The 16,534-nt window shown below is 40.9% G+C and overlaps 2 protein-coding genes across 3 annotated transcripts in view; both read right to left on the bottom strand.

The window, feature by feature from the left end:
- Nucleotides 1-113: 113 nt before the first annotated feature.
- Nucleotides 114-8,676, bottom strand: tslig3a (tRNA splicing ligase complex subunit 3A). The gene is made up of 8 exons (XM_045700774.2): nucleotides 8,515-8,676; nucleotides 3,245-3,393; nucleotides 3,000-3,134; nucleotides 2,698-2,882; nucleotides 2,487-2,567; nucleotides 2,121-2,237; nucleotides 1,788-1,955; nucleotides 114-1,577 (listed from the first exon to the last, which is right to left on the bottom strand). The coding sequence occupies exons 1-8, from the start codon at nucleotides 8,550-8,552 to the stop codon at nucleotides 852-854; spliced, it is 1,599 nt and encodes a 532-aa protein (XP_045556730.1). The 5' UTR covers nucleotides 8,553-8,676; the 3' UTR covers nucleotides 114-851.
- A 2,608-nt stretch (nucleotides 8,677-11,284) lies between these two features.
- Nucleotides 11,285-16,534, bottom strand: part of rasgrp3 (RAS guanyl releasing protein 3 (calcium and DAG-regulated)) — a 53,586-nt gene continuing 48,336 nt past the window's right edge. For both annotated transcript variants that reach the window (XM_014154521.3, XM_014154525.3), the window contains one exon: nucleotides 11,285-16,147. In XM_014154521.3, coding sequence (XP_014009996.1) covers nucleotides 16,139-16,147 — 9 coding nt within the window. In that variant the 3' untranslated portion in view covers nucleotides 11,285-16,138. The remainder of the gene's footprint in view (nucleotides 16,148-16,534) is intronic.

Raw genomic sequence — 16,534 nt, 5'->3', positions numbered from 1 at the left:
ATCAATCATTAATTGATGTGGAGCTAATGTGAGTCCACTGGTTTTCAAATTATGTACAAAATACTGGTCACAATTAAATCTGAAAGCATGACCAAATAAAGATGACAGGCATGTTAAATCCATTAGATTTTATTGCTCACCTCTCATTCATTCACACTTCCAAGTAGTCTTTCTTACATCCAAGTATGTACACAATTTTGTTTATAAGCATCATTAGGTGGCATATTTTAAATAAGTAATAGAGGAGATACCAGTCAAAACTATTTGCAACAGCAAAACATTTGAGGCTCAAGCTTATTTTTAACCCATTCCTAGTAACAATAATGTAAACCAAAGCTTACAAAAAAAAAGGAAAAAAAAGGGAGAAATAAAGCTTGTTTCTTTTCAAGTATTAATTAAATTAACTAAGGATGGACTACAATACTTCCACAATTGTCACCTTATCATATGTAGTTACATGACATTCAACTCCTCTTTCAAATAATCTTCAAGATAAGGCTTTATAATTTAGGTGTTACAATGGCAAACATTGGCTTTAACTTTCATGTGGCAAGATAGTGGAACACAGCATAAACACAAAAGCACTCACATATGCAAAAGAACACATGGGAACAGTCATTTGTTAACAGCCATGGAATTGTGGAAAAGTCTGGTTTGTTTGAGCTCTCATGTCATGCATGACTTGGACTTTTCTCTTCTGTTGGAGACATGGTCACTCTCCACATTCTTATTCGGTTTAGGGAAGAAATTATAATAACCATGCTTTATATTAATATTCACATTTAGAAAATAAGGCGTTTTCACTTCATGGCTCTTGCATGATCTCTGCTTCAGTGGCCTGCACTTTCTTTTCAACTAGTGTAGTTTTTGCTCCCCTGGCTAAAGCCTGCTTGATTGTACTGCTGGCCACCCTGCTGGAAGAACTGTTCAAACTGTCCTCCTTGGTTCAAATTCTGACCCCCTCGCCCTCCCCAACCTCCCCCCTGTCCTCTTCCCCTACCATCACCTCTTCCTCTACCATCACCTCTTCCCCTACCCCCGCGACCCCCTCGGCCACCCCTGTCCTGGTGGCGACCGCCATCTTGATTGTGGTTGTCATGTTGGTAACCACCTCCTCCGCCCCCTCCTCCGCCTTGATGCCCTCCTGCAGGGTAACCAGGGCCCTGGAAGCCCCCTTGAAATTTTCCACCCCCATAACCTCCTCTCCCCCCACCCGCTTGGTGGCCACCTCCTTCCTGGTAATGACCTTGGTAACCACCACCACCACCACCACCTCCTCCTCCTCCTCCTCCTCCTCCTCCTCCTCCGTCCGACCAGCCTCCCTGCACCTTGCCCCCTCTGCCACCCCCTCCTCCACCCCTCCCGCCCCTTTCATAACCCCCTCCTCGCTCGTAACCCCCTCGGCCCCCCTGAGAGTGTTGGTCGTAGCCCCCCCTGCTGCCTCCTCGTCCACCCCCGCCATAGTGTCCACCTCCCTGTGGACCGTCTTGCCTCTTCTGCCAGGTGGGCATCTCTGGTGGGGGGGCCTCAATCTCAGTGGGTCGCCCACCTCTGTCTGGCACACGTCCCATCAGAACCTGCTCAACAAGACACAACAAAAACGAAGAAAAAAAATAGTTAATCAACAGAACGTGTACAAGCCAAGGGGTGTTTTCTGACAGCATAGCCGTAGTAGCCAAAATAGTTTTTAAATATTTGAAAAAACAGAATGTGACAGCAGCCCTCAAGGTAGCATTGAGATAAACGTTAAAAGTTAGCAAGTGGAGAATTACAAATCTGCTCCCTACCTTGTTAATGGCACAAGCAGTCTTCTCCCTTATCCTGCCACTACTTGTGCGCATAATCTTGGAGAGGTCCTCTCGTGCAGCAAAGAGGTGAGCCACCGAGACTTTGCTCTTTGTGGCGAGGGTTGAACGCAGAGGCGGGTATACATTGGCCAGCTTTTCAGCATGTTTCTGTGTAACAATAGAAATACATCCGTTTCCACATACAGTACTCAATTGTTTACAGTACAAATGCATTGTCATTGCACATATGCTGTAAATTAATAACACAGACTACAATCACAACCAGTTATACTTTGAATAATTGTAACAATCTTCCCAGTACAGAGTTCTCACCTTAGCTTTGTCAGACCAACCGAAGGACTGAACTGTCACGTCAAGACGTTTCAATAACATCTTCCTTCGGACTTCATACTCATTCACAAGTGCTTGATTGATGGCTTCGATTTTTTCCTGTAAAAGAGATATGTAAATTAGATTAGAGAGTTTAATAGTCACATGTACAGGGTTGAAGATGTAATTACAGGGTACAGTGAAATTCTTGGAGATTCGAGCTCCAACAATGCAGGACAAAGTGGACTGCAGTATAGTACTACAGTATAGTACGCTGCTTGAGAATGTTTGTTGATGTAACATATATTTTGGTTTGAAGTGGGAAATGTATTCTACTATGCACATCTTTATTGTTTTTAAGGGTATTACAAAGTGAACTGGTCCAAGTGGCTTCTTCATCAGAGGACCCCCAACATGAGTTGATGGCACTTTGGCTAGAGCTTCTTTCAGCTGAGGAAAAAAGGAGAGAATATTAATGTTGAGAGAACCAAACCTTAGCTAAAGTGTAGCTGCATTCAACAAAAAGACACAAACCTATCATAACATAATACTGACATAGCCTGGTGTGACATGGACTGACCTTCTTCTCGATCCCACTGAAAAACTGGAACATTGTGATGTTGGCTGGGGGTTTGGACATGCCCAGGGACACACAGATCCCCTTCAGCTCCATAAAGACAACACTGCCCCCGGCCTCCTGGGCTGCCTTCTGAGGCTTGTTGACCAGGATCATCCTGGAGGCCTCCAGCTCCGAGATCAGAAAGGCTGAGAGAGAGAGCATATCATTCAACAGGCAATCATCATACTGTATTAATATGAATTCTATAAATGATAGGGAAACTGACAACACAGGGAGAAGGGTGACTTATGCTGTTCACATACTGATGAGCAGTAGGCAGTTTGTCTTGTTGAGCAGCCTCTGGGTGACATCTCCTGTGGTGAGGACATTGTAAGGACAGGCCAGCTCAGACAGAAGACCACTCATCTCCAGCTGGAACCCCTCTGCCTCACTGGGACCTGGGTGGGGTAGATGGAGAGTTGGTGCAATGGCAACCCAGGGAACTACCATTTTCTTTTATTATTCAATTCACAAACACTGAGATGAGTTAAGATTAAAACCGACTCACAGTTGGTGGCATGGACATTCTCCTCCAGCTGACAGTAGAGCTTGAGCTCTGAGACGATCCAGGCACACACCTTGGTGAACTCTGGTGCTGCTGCTCCCCCGCTCACCGCAGCCTCCAGTGCTCCATCCTCCAACAGAGGGCCTTGGTACCTGAGAAAACAAAGACAGTAACCTCATAAGACTTTCACTAAAAACCTATACTTACCAGTTTATCTAGCAGGTCATTAAAGCAGCAATCAACAGTTGAAAGAATAAAGACTCCCCGCCCCTGTTTTGGTAAAAAGCTGAGGGATGGAGCTGGAGAAATGTAACCACTCAAATTCATAGAGCTATGGATGCAAGGACTGACCATCAATGATATCAACACTGATATAAAAATTATAGTTTTAACCATGCTTAGGTATTTGGTATTTTTATTAGGATTCCCATTAGCTGTTGCAAAAGCAGCAGCTACTCTTCCTGGGGTCCACACAAAACATGAAACTTAATACAAAATGACATAATACAGAACATCAATAGACAAGAACAGCTCGGGGACAGAACTACATACTTAAAAAAAAAAAGGCACACGTAGCCAACATATCAATGCATACACACAAACTATCTAGGTCAAATAGGGGAGAGGCGATGCAAGGTGTTGCTTTATCTGTTTTTTGAAACCAGGTTTACTGTTTATTTGAGCAATATGAGATGTAAGGAAGTTCCATGCAATAAGGGCTATATATAATACTGTATGCTTTCTTAAATTTGTTCAGGATTTGGGGACTGTGAAAAGACCCCTGGTGGTATGTGTGGTGGGACAGGTGTGTGTGTAAGTTGACTATGCAAACAATTTGGGATTTTCAACACATTAATGTTTCTTATAAAAAGAAGTGATGCAGTCAGTCTCTCCTCAACTCTTAGCCAAGAGAGACTGGCATGCATAGTATTTATATCAGCCCTCTGATTAGAATGAAGAGCAAAATGTGCCGCTCTGTTCTGGGACAGCAGCAGCTTAACTAGGTCTTTCCTTACCGCACTGGACCACACGACTGGACAATAATCAAGATTATACAAAACTAGAGAATGCGGATCTTGCTTTTTGGAGTGTGGTGTCAAAAAAGAAGAGCATCTCTTTATTACGGCCAGACCTCTCCCCATCTTTACAACCATTGAATCTATATGTTTTGACCATGACAGTTTACAATCTAAGGTAACGCCAAGTTATTTAGTCTCCTCAACTTGTTCAACAGCCACATCATTCATTACCAGATTCAGCTGAGGTCTAGAATTTAAGGAATGATTTGTACCAAATACAGTGCTCTTAGTTTTAGAGATGTTCAGGACTAGTTTATTACTGGCCACCCATTCCAAAACAGACTGCAACTCTTTGTTAAGGGTTTCAGTAACTTCATTAGCTGTGGTTGCTGATGCATATATGGTTGAATCATCAGCATACATGGACACACATGCTTTGTTTAATGCCAGTGGCAGGTCATTGGTAAAAATAGAAAAGAGTAGAGGGCCTAGACAGCTGCCCTGCGGTACACCACTCTTTACATGTATGACATTAGAGAAGCTTCCCTTAAAGAAAACTCTCAGTTCTATTAGATAGATTGCCATATCGTGGATTCAGAGCTGAGGTTGAAAAGCCATAACACATAAGTAATTTCAACAACAGGTTATGGTCAATAATATCAAAAGCTGCACTGAAATCTAACAGTACGGCTCCCACAATCTTGTTATTATCAATTTCTTTCAACCAATCATCAGTCATTTGTGTCAGTGCAGTACATGTTGAGTGCCCTTCTCTATAAGCATGCTGAAAGTCTGTTGTTAATTTGTTTACAGAGAAATAGCATTGTATTTGGTCAAACACAATTTTTCCCAACAGTTTGCTAAGAGCTGGCAGCAAGTTTATAGGTCTGCTGTTAGAACCAGCAAAGGCCGCTTTACCACTCTTGGGTAGTGGAATTACTTTGGCTTCCCTTCAGGCCTGACAAAGACTTTCCTCTAGGCTCAGATTAAAAATATAACTGATAAGAATGGCTATAGAGTCAGCTACCATCCTCAGTAGCTTTCCATCCAAGTTGTCAATGCCAGGAGGTTTGTCCTTATTGATCAATAACAATTTTTCCACCTATCCCACACTAACTTTACAAAATTCTAACTTGCAATGCTTTTCTTTCATTATTAGTTTTTTTATGCACGAATACAATTGCTCATTGTTTGTTGTTGGAATTTCCTGCCTAAGTTTGTTCACTTTGCCAATAAAATAATAATTAAAATAATTGGCAACATCAAATGGTTTTGTGATGAAAATGGCTCTGTTCAATGAAAGATGGAGTTGAATGTCTTTCTACCCATAATTTCATTTAAAGTACTCAAGTTTTTTCCCATCATTCTTTAAATCATTGATCTTGGCTTCATAATACAGTTCCTTCTTTTTGTTGAGTTTAGTGACATAATTTCTCAATTTGCAGTAAGTAAGCCAGTCAGATGTGCAGCCAGACTTATTAGCCACTCATTTTGCCCCATCTCTTTCAACCATACAGTTTTTCAATTCCTCATCAATCCATGGAGCCTTAACAGTTCTAACAGTTTCTTAACATGTGCATGTTTATCAATAGTTGGAAGAAGCAATTTCATAAATTCATAAAGTGCAGTGTCTGGATGCTCCTCATTAATCACATCAGACCAACAAATCATTTTTGAGGGTATTTAATATTTGTTTACATTTACTTTGTTAAAAACATTGGAGTAAAACAAGTTATATTTGGGGTTCTGATGGGGTACGACAGTTGAACTAAGCTCATGCGGCATTTACAAGTTATATTCTTCAAGAATCAATGGGTACATAATGAGCTTAGTTCAACTGTCATACCCCATCAGATATTATTATTAATGTATAAGTCCAAAAATGTACTTATCAAAAGGAGCTGTGCGTGCTGGGCAATTCCATGGTAACAGAATTACGCTTTGACTCCATTTTTTCACCTTAAAAATGTATGCCAAACAAAAAACTATTGATTTCAAAGTTTAACAAACCATACAACTCCATGCACAAAGATTACTTTTAACAATTTCCCCTGAATTTGACAAAAACGAATATAGTGGAAGAATTGTGTAAATTAAAACTTTGGTAACAGGATAATAGTAAAATCTCCCTCAGATTTTTATGCTACCACGTTTTCCAAAAACTCTTAAATATCTGCTCCGAATTAAGATTCAAAGATGTCTGCAGAAAGAATGGGGTGTCGGCTATGACTTGGCACCTTGAGTTTGAAGAAATCTATTTTCGTTATTGAACTACAGTATGTGAAGTGGATTTACACCCAGTAACAGAATTACATCATGGGTCCCATAATCTGTACTATACATAAATGTATAATTATGGATATGAATGTCATTCTCCTCATTTTTCACAAGTTTGGACATCACAGCGTTACAGAGCAGAACACAGTACAATCGAATACAGTAGAGTACTTTTCTTTACTCTACTCATTGTACTGTATTATACTATACTGTGCTCTACTCACTGTACTATCCAAACTCGTGAAACATACGTCTATGATAGATTCATATTTGGTCTAGTTCGGCCCGTCTGTGGACGTTAAAATCAAGGCCAGGGTGGACTGACCAAATTTCAACTACTTGTCAACGCCCATGGGTGTCCGGTGTAGGTCGATCAGTGGGTGAGGATGCTGGTTACAGTAAATCGAACGGGAGGGGGCTTATGGATAGGTGTCAGTAAGAGCTGGGAGAGGTGACATTAACTGGTGAGAGAGAGAGTGAGGAGATGTCCAGACAATGTTTTAACACTCTTGGTTTGAGCACCAGACAACAGAAAGACAGAAAACTTATGAGCTGAACATAACAGTATGCTAGCATAAGGGAGGACAGTAGCAGTTGAACCAACTGTGATTTGTGACTTATGATTTCCCATTGTAGCCAATTAAGTTGCAGTAATTCCGTAACAGTTTTTTTTGGTAATTCTGTTACCAAGATGGACCCGACTAGACCAAAGATATCTTAAAAGATATGTGGGTTTTTGGTAACTGAATTACAAGGCAATAATTCTTAAACCTATAGATGGTAAACAGTTTTTCCCAAACTAAATATAAGTGTTGATATTAGTTGGCAGGGGTCTTTACATCAACCATTTTGTGATTTGATGCATTTCTGATACCTTTTAAGATTTTCTGGTAGATGTTTTCTAAGACCCCCTTTCCATCTGTTTATCCAGAAATCTTACTTATGCCTAAATGTATCTATGCCTGAAAAATGTATCCATGCCTTCATTTCCCAAAAATATAGAGACTCTTATCTTTCATTTGACACCCAATTTTATACACTTAAATGAACTTCACATGTTGGTGCTCATGGGTCCTTTTCTATGGAAATGCCCTGCTTCAATTGACAAGTAATGGCGTCTTTTTGTAGGCACTATCTCCGCCGTGGTTCGTTGGACAAAGCCTATGGGAAAATAAATGTTTTTTTTGATAAATGTAAAAAAAAAAAAAAAAAAGATCTGTGGTAAACTCAAGTTTATGAGATCGTATACGTTTTGTTCTATGAGATAATCTGCATCAGCTAACGGCACTTTATGTGAATTTTGAAGCACAATAAAAAAAATAAAAAAAAAGGTACATAAAGCACAAACGTCTTCAGAATTGATAAAGGTCATGTTAACGGACTGATATGATCTCATAGAACAAAACGTACAAGATCTCCTAAACCTCTTAATCTCAGACCTTATTTTCGGCGTTTATCCCAAAACCCCATTCTTTCCCACATAGGAATGGCTGAACGAAACAGCGGTAGCTAATACATTTCCGGTTTTACGACTACAAACCGGCGAGCTCTTATTGAAGTGATTTTACTGTGAATAGCAACCAGTCATGAGATAGGTGGGACCTCTCCAGCTTCAGTGTATTCATAACACTGAGGCGGTGCCTGCCCTCTGTTTGTGCCCGCTGAACAAACAGCAAACGGTTGGCATGATAGGTAGATTTTGACAAAATAGAAAGGTCACTTTTACATTCACAATATAATCTAAAGTAAGTCATAAGGCCGTATGTATAGTAGCTAGCTAGATGCCACAAAAATGTATGAAAGAGCCTGCAGAGTTTAGTTTACTGCTCAGCTGTCTCTGGCTGTGACAGTTGTCCGATGACAGGCAGTCAACGTATCAGCTAACGTTAGCTAAATTAACCAGTTGAGCTACCTAGTTAAAACATAATCAGATAAGCTAAATAAAGATTATTCTCATGGAGAACTTTTTAAACCTACCCCAGATCTTCCAGTGAGTCAATAATATCTGTCTCCATTTCTGTGATGAATCTTCAATTGATTAAACCGTAAGAATAATCTAATATCACTAAAGAACAACACTTCTGCTGGGTTGGCATGCTGGGTCCTAACTCAACCTCTTACCGGTGATAGGGCTGCCCGATACAATGCCTGTGCAGACTGACTCACCGAGTAAGATTTCGATTTCAAAGTATTAGAGGTGTGCTCTAATCTACGGAAGAGTATCAAATCCAAGTGAAGAGAAAAAGAAAAACTGCGACATGGGGTGATACTTGGATCATTTTTTGCATGATAGCCCTTTAAAAAAGTGGCAATATTTCGAGAAGTCGAAATTAAATGTAGTTAATAAAGTGACAATATTTCGAAAGTAAACTCGACATTTAATTTCGAGAATAACGTAGCAGTTAGGCTATATTTCAAGATTAACATTGGGGATATGGTTAAAAGCATGTCTGCCTGGCTCCCTATTACTGTGCGCCACCACCGTTGAAATGCCTGAGTAAAATTACCTATTTTACCTTTTTTTACCTAGGCAAGCCAGTTAAGAACAAATTCTTATTTACCCCGGCCAAACCCTCCCCTAACCTGGACGACGCTGGGCTAATTGTGCGCCGCCATATGGGACCCGATCACAGGACCCACTGATACAGCCCGGGATCGAACCTGGGTCTGTAAAGACGCCTTAGACCGCTGTGCCACTCAGGACCTGGTGAAACAATACTTGAGAATTGGCTTTAGTTAGAAGGAAATCCTTGCTCTTTTAGCACATAATAACCATATTAGTATGTATTAGGACCTGGAAAAGGTTGTGCCACATATTATTTTCAGGAGGAACCGTGGTTACATCCATGAGTGTTATTAGCAGTGGAGGCTGCTGAGCGGAGTACGGCTCATAATAATGGCCGGAACAGAAAAAAAAATACCTGTTTGATACTATTCCACTTCAGACATTACCACGAACCAGTCCTCCCCAGTGAAGGTGCCACCAACCTCCTGTGGTATGCAGGTGTGTGTGGGCGATAAAAAGTACGGGCAAAACAAACACATGGCCATCAATCTAGTGATCTAATACACGTAATCAAACAGGCGCCACTGCGCCCTCACGCTAATCAATGTAATGATCAAACACACACACCAAGTGTCTCCCTGGCAGTTTCAGACTATAGGAATACACTCTTCTAACTGCCATGGTGCGTTATGAGCACAAACGAAAAACGTTCTTGGCGCTTGTCATTGAATGCGAAAAGAACTGGAGTTGAGTCCCTGTCAGTCTGCCCTCCGAATTCGCTACAACGTTCTACTGCGTAGCAGAACACCTTGCAAAAAATCTATGCATAATGGACACTATTAACGATTTTATCCATGGTGCTTTACTAACAGAGGTTTTCCCTCTTATGACAACTATGCTTTTAACGGCTAGAAGGCTACGTGAGCACACCAAATAAAACGATTTATTTTAGGATGCTGGAGACCGGGGGTTATGCGTGTGTATGTCCCATGTCAAGCTGCTCTCCAAATTCGCTACTACACCTCTATTTTGCAGCCAATTATAAAAATATAGCTGCCCACTAGATTGAGTACCCTAACCTGTAGGCAAATCGTACATTACAGTGGGCAAGTGAAAGTCAATTATAGGCTTATCCAACGGTTGAGGGAGGAATGAACAATGAGGCAGCTAGGATTTTAACCAAGTGTCTGTGGGAGGAGAGGCAACTAAAGGACCAACTCTCCACTCCTGCATGCGCAAACCAGCATACATCATCCAAATCCGTGTGGTTCCTCCTTCTGAAAATAGTCTGTGGCACAACCTCTTCCAGGTCCTAATAGGCCTATTTTATAATAATATGGTTATTATGTGCTAAAAGAGAAAGGATTTCCTAAGTATAGTTTCACCAGGTCATATAACTGCAGGCAATTTCAATGGTGGCGCGCAAAGCAACAAGAAGCCAGGGAGACATGCTGTTAACCAAATCCCATACTTTAATCTTGAAATATAACTGCGACATTATTCTCAACATTTTGACTTTATTCTCGAAATATTGCCACTTTTAATCCAAGTTCCACCACCCTTTATCATTTGTTTTCTTCTCTTCACTTGGCCCTAATACTCTTCCGTACAAATCGAATCATTTGACATGCACTGGAGAAAAAATACAATTAATTAACAGGCATACAGAGATAGCTTTCGTCTGCAATATGTGATATAAATCTAGCTATCAATGGGGTCTATTTAAATTTGATAAATATTTATGTTCAGTCTTTGTGAAGTCCCTGAAGTACTTATGGTCAGCTATCCAACCTATCCTCACCAGGCAATGGTAAATTGTAGATGGTCTGTGCCATTTGACCGCAACTAGGGGGTGGTGTTTGACAACATATTTCCATGTTTACATTTCCCAGTTTAGAGAAGGGTTTCATCTTTCACTTTAGATGTCAGTGATTTCAGATATCTAAATAGAACATAAAATGCATTTTTTCCAGATGTTACCTACCCTTTATTCTTTGAAGACTAAAGATACATATCTTCAAGATAAATTAGACATAAATGCACCTGTACCTGCTCTCTGTGGGAGACATCCTGTTGTGGACATGTCACTCCATCTTCCTTCTCTACTTTCCACTGGATCAATAAGTCATAAAGAAATACTGGTACTCGAATCTCCTTAAAAAGATAAAACATCTTTCTGTTTCTATGAGATAGAAATGTGGGCAATTCCCCAATGGGCTTGTGTACAAAGAGTCTGATAAACAGGATTATCTTTTTTATTTGGCGGTTTAAAGTATAAACAGTTTACAGCTGTTTATCTTTATGGCATGGTGTCCCCCAGTGAAGATACAACAAATATAGGCCTAGCGAAGACAGAATTGGCAAATTAACCCATAGCACATGGTTGACAAGATGGAGCAGGACAACAGTACTGAAACACAGTATCGAGCAGATTTATACATAATAGTGAAATATGAAAGATATGGGAAATGGGTACTAACAGCGTATGTTTCATAAGATTCCTATAAAACGAATTTAAATGTGTTATCGCTTATATTTGTCTTTATTTTTATTTTGTAGAAAAATACACAATATATTTTTAAATATCATAACCCCAAAATAATCCATCAAGGTAGTACATTTCTTTAACACATAAAGATAGGCATTTTGATCAAGGTAATAAGTACACTGAACAAAAATATAAACGTAACATGCAACAATTTCAAAGATTACTACTGAGTTACAATTCAAATAAGGAAATCAGTCAATTGAAATAAATTCATTAGGCCCTAATCTTTGTATTTCACATGACTGGGAATACAGATATGCATCTGTTGGTCACAAATACCCTTTAAAAAAGTTGGGGCATGGATAAGAAAACCAGTCAGTATCTGGTGTGACCATCATTTGCCTCATGCAGCGCGACATCTCCTTTGATAGAGTTGATCAGGCTGTTGATTGTGGCCTGTGGAATGTTGTCCCACTCCTCTTCAATGGCTGTGCGAAGTTGCTGGATATTGGCGGGAACTGGAACACGCTGTCATACATGTTGATCCAGAGCGTCCCAAACATGCTCAATGGGTGACATGTCTGGTGAGTATGCAGGCCATGGAAAAACTGGGAGATTTTCAGTTTCCAGAAATTGTGTACAGATCCTTGCGACATGGAGCCGTGTATTATCATGCTGAAACATGAGGTGATGGCGGCGGATGAATGGCACATCAATGGGCCTCAGGATCACATCACGGTATGTCTGTGCATTCAAATTGCTATCGATAAAATGCAATTGTGTCCGTTGTCCATAGCTTATGCCTGCCGATACCATAACCCCACCGCCTCCATGGGGCATTGACATCATCAAACCGCTCATCCACGCTGTCTGCCATCTGCCTGGTACAGTTGAATCTGGGATTTAGCCATGAAGAGCACACTTCTCCAGCGTGCCTGTGGCCATCGAAGGTGAGCATTTGCGATGCTGTACTGCAGTCAGGTCAAGACCCTGGTGAGGACAAAGAGCACGCAGAGGAGCTTTCCTGAGACGGTTTTTGGCAGTTTGTACAGAAATTCTTTGGTTGTGCAAACCCACGGTTTCATCAGCTGTCCGGGTGGCTGGTCTCAGACAATCCTGCAGGTGAAGAAACCGGATGTGGAGGTCCTGGGCTGGCGTGGTTACACGTGGTCTGCAATTGTGAGGCCAGTTGGACGTACTCCCAAATTCTCTAAAACGATGTTGGAGGCGGCTTATGGTAGAGAAATGTATTATTGCATTCAGCATGCCAAATCCACACTCCCTCAAAACTTGAGACATCTGTGGCATTGTGTTGTGTGACAAAACTGCACATTTTACAGGGGCCTTTTATTGTCCCCAGCACAAGGTGCACCTGTGTAATAATCATGCTGTTTAATCAGCTTCTTCATATGCCACACCTGTCAGGTGGATGAATTATCTTGGCAAAGGAGAAATGCTCACTAACGGCATGTAAACAAATTTGTGCACAACATTTGAGAGAAAAGCTTTTTGTGCATATGGAGAAAATATGGGATCTTTTATTTCAGCTCATGTGGGACCAACACTTTACATGTTGCGTTTATATTTTTCTTCAGTATATATTTTGGGATGTAGCCTATCACATTGCAGAGAGATTTGTCCCTTAATAAAATAATTGTGATTCTATGGGTAAATATACATTCATATTACAAACATACATCCAGTATTCAGGTTATGATTAGTTGGTGCATTTTTCCCCATTAATAATACATCTGATATTGGGCCGGAGTGAGTTTTCTGGCCTCAGAATATGTATTGGCTTTACTTTTCCCTCATAAACATAAATATACTATATGTCTACTGGGTCAGCAGGTAACAGGCTAGAGATGGTACATTTCACTGTTTCACAAATACACAAGGAGTAAAAAACATTGCCATATGATTGGTTACAGGATGCACTTATAAAGATTTGACCGAGATAGTAGTTTACTGTGGTAGCCTTCAATAACAGTGTGACAAATCTGAACTGATTAAACTAGGCGCTGAAAAATCTGTTTAATACTGTACATTATCAAAATGTGTATCAATTTGCCACTCATCAACAAATAACAAAATAACATTGGCACACAATGACAAAATAAACAATGCTACAGAATTCTCTCCATAAACAATACAAATAGATAGAATGAAAATACAATAGATGACAACACAATCAAGTGAGATAACAACACACTTTTCTCAAGTAGACCAGTTAATGATAATAATGTTGATAATAGTGTCATCAATATTGTTGACAATAATCTGACTGAAAAAATATAGTCTTGTTGGAATGTGTCCCAAATACCAAAAAAAGTATGTCGTTGCAGAATTGAAGTTGCCGCTGCCTTAATATCCCTTATCAATATGATAACTCAACCGTTTTCAGAACAAACAATAAAGTCATTTGATGTCAAGTGTGGTAACTACTGTATGTGAGTGTGAGACAAGCAGGGACTTCAGAACCTTCAAAGATCAGATTACTGGTCTTCATTAGTGTAATATTATACATGCACTTGTACTGTATGTTCTCAATACCCAACACGTAACTACCCCAATAGAGCTACTGTTTGTCGGATCTGGCACCAAGATCAATGAGAACTCAAGCAGACCAATGTACTCTAAAAGCAGCTCGGCCATTTAGAAAAGAACCTCTGTGGCATCACAACACTTTGCTGTCTTTGATTTCAGCCAGGTATGAGGATATTGTGGGTTTAAGACCTTGCAGGAACAACACATTATCCATGAGTGGTCCAGTCGCAAAGAGAGTGATATTGCTCTGACGCACTAAGCACTGAATCATTTCCATCCCTTAACTCTTGTATATGTGGCTTTGGATATCTCTTGCTAATATACACTATCTTTTCCCCATGCCCTTCCTCCAACACGGAGTGCTCTGACCCTGAGGCCCTGTTCTTGTCTCTGTCCTACTGTGTCGAACAAAAGGTCAGACCCTATTGTCTCTACAGAGATCCATGTCAAACTCACCTGCCCATACCTACTTCTCCCTACCCTGAAGGGGGTGGAGTTCCTGCAAGCAGTCTCTCTACAGATGAAAATAAACTCCCTCCTCTTACGTAACCTGCTGTATCCTTGGTGATGGAGGAACTGACCTGCTCACTCAACTGATGCCTGGCAACCACAACACAATGAGCACCTGGGCTCACATCTGGTGCCACTGTAAGCAAGTTAGTAATCAGTGCTTCACTGACTGAGGGCTTAGTGGAGATTCCATTACCTCTGCCTGAAGGCAACAGGCTTGATCCTTCAGCTGATTAAAAAAAGGTCAAAGGTCACTCAATGGCTTCTGTGGACAGTGAGACAACAACGTTGACCCATATTCACATATTTAACCTGCATTGCTTTGAAATATCCAGAATAGGTTGAACACCGACCAGCTTCACATGACTGTATGAAAAATCACATGCCTAAACCCATAAATAAGTGTACAGTATACATAGTTCACCTTATTGTCCTGAGTGGGCACATATTACAAAGACTAGATTTCATCTTTTGAGTTCAAATCCCTTTGAAATAATAAGGCTGAAAACAATAAAGCTTTCTTGACTAACCAAAAGACACAACTATTTCTTGATTTATAAAACAATTCTCAGTGGTTATATTGTTCTTCATCTCATGCTCACACAGCAAGTACCATTTCTTGGATTCCAGAGTAAGATACAGAACTGGCACATAAACGATCATCAGTAGTCATGTTACAATAAAGTTACCCTTAGAAACAATGTACCTGCCTCTGTTTCCCTCATCACTTTCACTTCATCTTTAACTTCCTATTGCTTTACATCTCGATCCATGTATGCATTCTCCCATCTCCAATTGCATTCTCACTTTGCATCCCTCTCCTAGTCCATTATAAAACGTTCACTATGTTCTCAAAACGTTATTGCAACTTAGTCACGTGACCCAAATAACTTCATTTCATGGTATTATACATGCCCTTAATGATTTCATCAGCAGATCAACAGTAGATATCACATATAGTGTATGTGCACCACAGACCACACACACTGTAAATAGTAAGCATGTACTGTACATGCTCCGACATTCATACAGGCACAGGTGGACACCCGATCAGTCTGTCAAACACTGGTGAGCCCCATTTGAGCCCCAACAAACCTAAATCACTTATAGGTAGTCCAGGATCCTTTTCCCATGACACTGATGGGGTGGAAAGGCAGGTGTGTAGAGCTGGGGAGCATTCAGGAGTGTCTGTACCCTACCAAACAAGGGCTTTTTCAGTTCCACCACCCACATCCTCTCACTCCCCTTCGCTCTCTTATGGCATGTGAACTCTCATGGTGAATCCCAAACCAGCCCTTTGCCCGAACCAACTCGCTTGGTGTGAGGGAAGGTGAAAGGACCTGGGAAGAGACTGGTTTGGGATTCAGCATCACTATTCACATGTGGTTCACTGAAGACATGTCCGTCTAGGTCAGAGGAGGTCCGTCCTACTCCAGGTCACCAAATGGGGGCCTCAAGCAGCCAAGTACTTCCCCCAGTAAGGACAGCTTCATGATGCGGGCTCCCGAGGACCTCCTGGGGCCCTGGGTCCGGCCCTCGGTGTCGCCATGTCAGCTGTTCTGAGGGCAAGAGGAGAGACACATACTGTAGTCACATATTTAGAGCTCACGACAGAGGAGAGAAGACAGGAACACCCTTGCCAGTCATTCAGAAGTCACAACTGTAAAGAGATGTTCAGTTTTTGTAGATTGCCTACAGTGGCAACAAATTGGCTAATAGTATGGATTACGTCCATCTCATAATGGGATCAAGCAATATTTGTGAGTTTCGCTGAGGCTCTGAGGATGGAAACCACTTGCAAATACGTTAGATTGAATGTTGATCCAAATGTTCCCAAGGTAGATGACCCAATAATACCATTAGTGCCTCAGGTTGTAAAAGCAGGATTTGTCTCGATAAAATCTTCAATGCTCTGCTTTTGAGCCAAACTATATGGTCTTTATTTA

The sequence above is a fragment of the Salmo salar genome, chromosome 18, assembly GCF_965601325.2.
Source record: "Salmo salar chromosome 18, fSalSal1, whole genome shotgun sequence".
Taxonomy (NCBI): domain Eukaryota; kingdom Metazoa; phylum Chordata; class Actinopteri; order Salmoniformes; family Salmonidae; genus Salmo; species Salmo salar.
The sequence above is the reverse complement of the archived record's forward strand: the minus strand, read 5'-3'. Positions and strand labels throughout refer to the sequence as shown.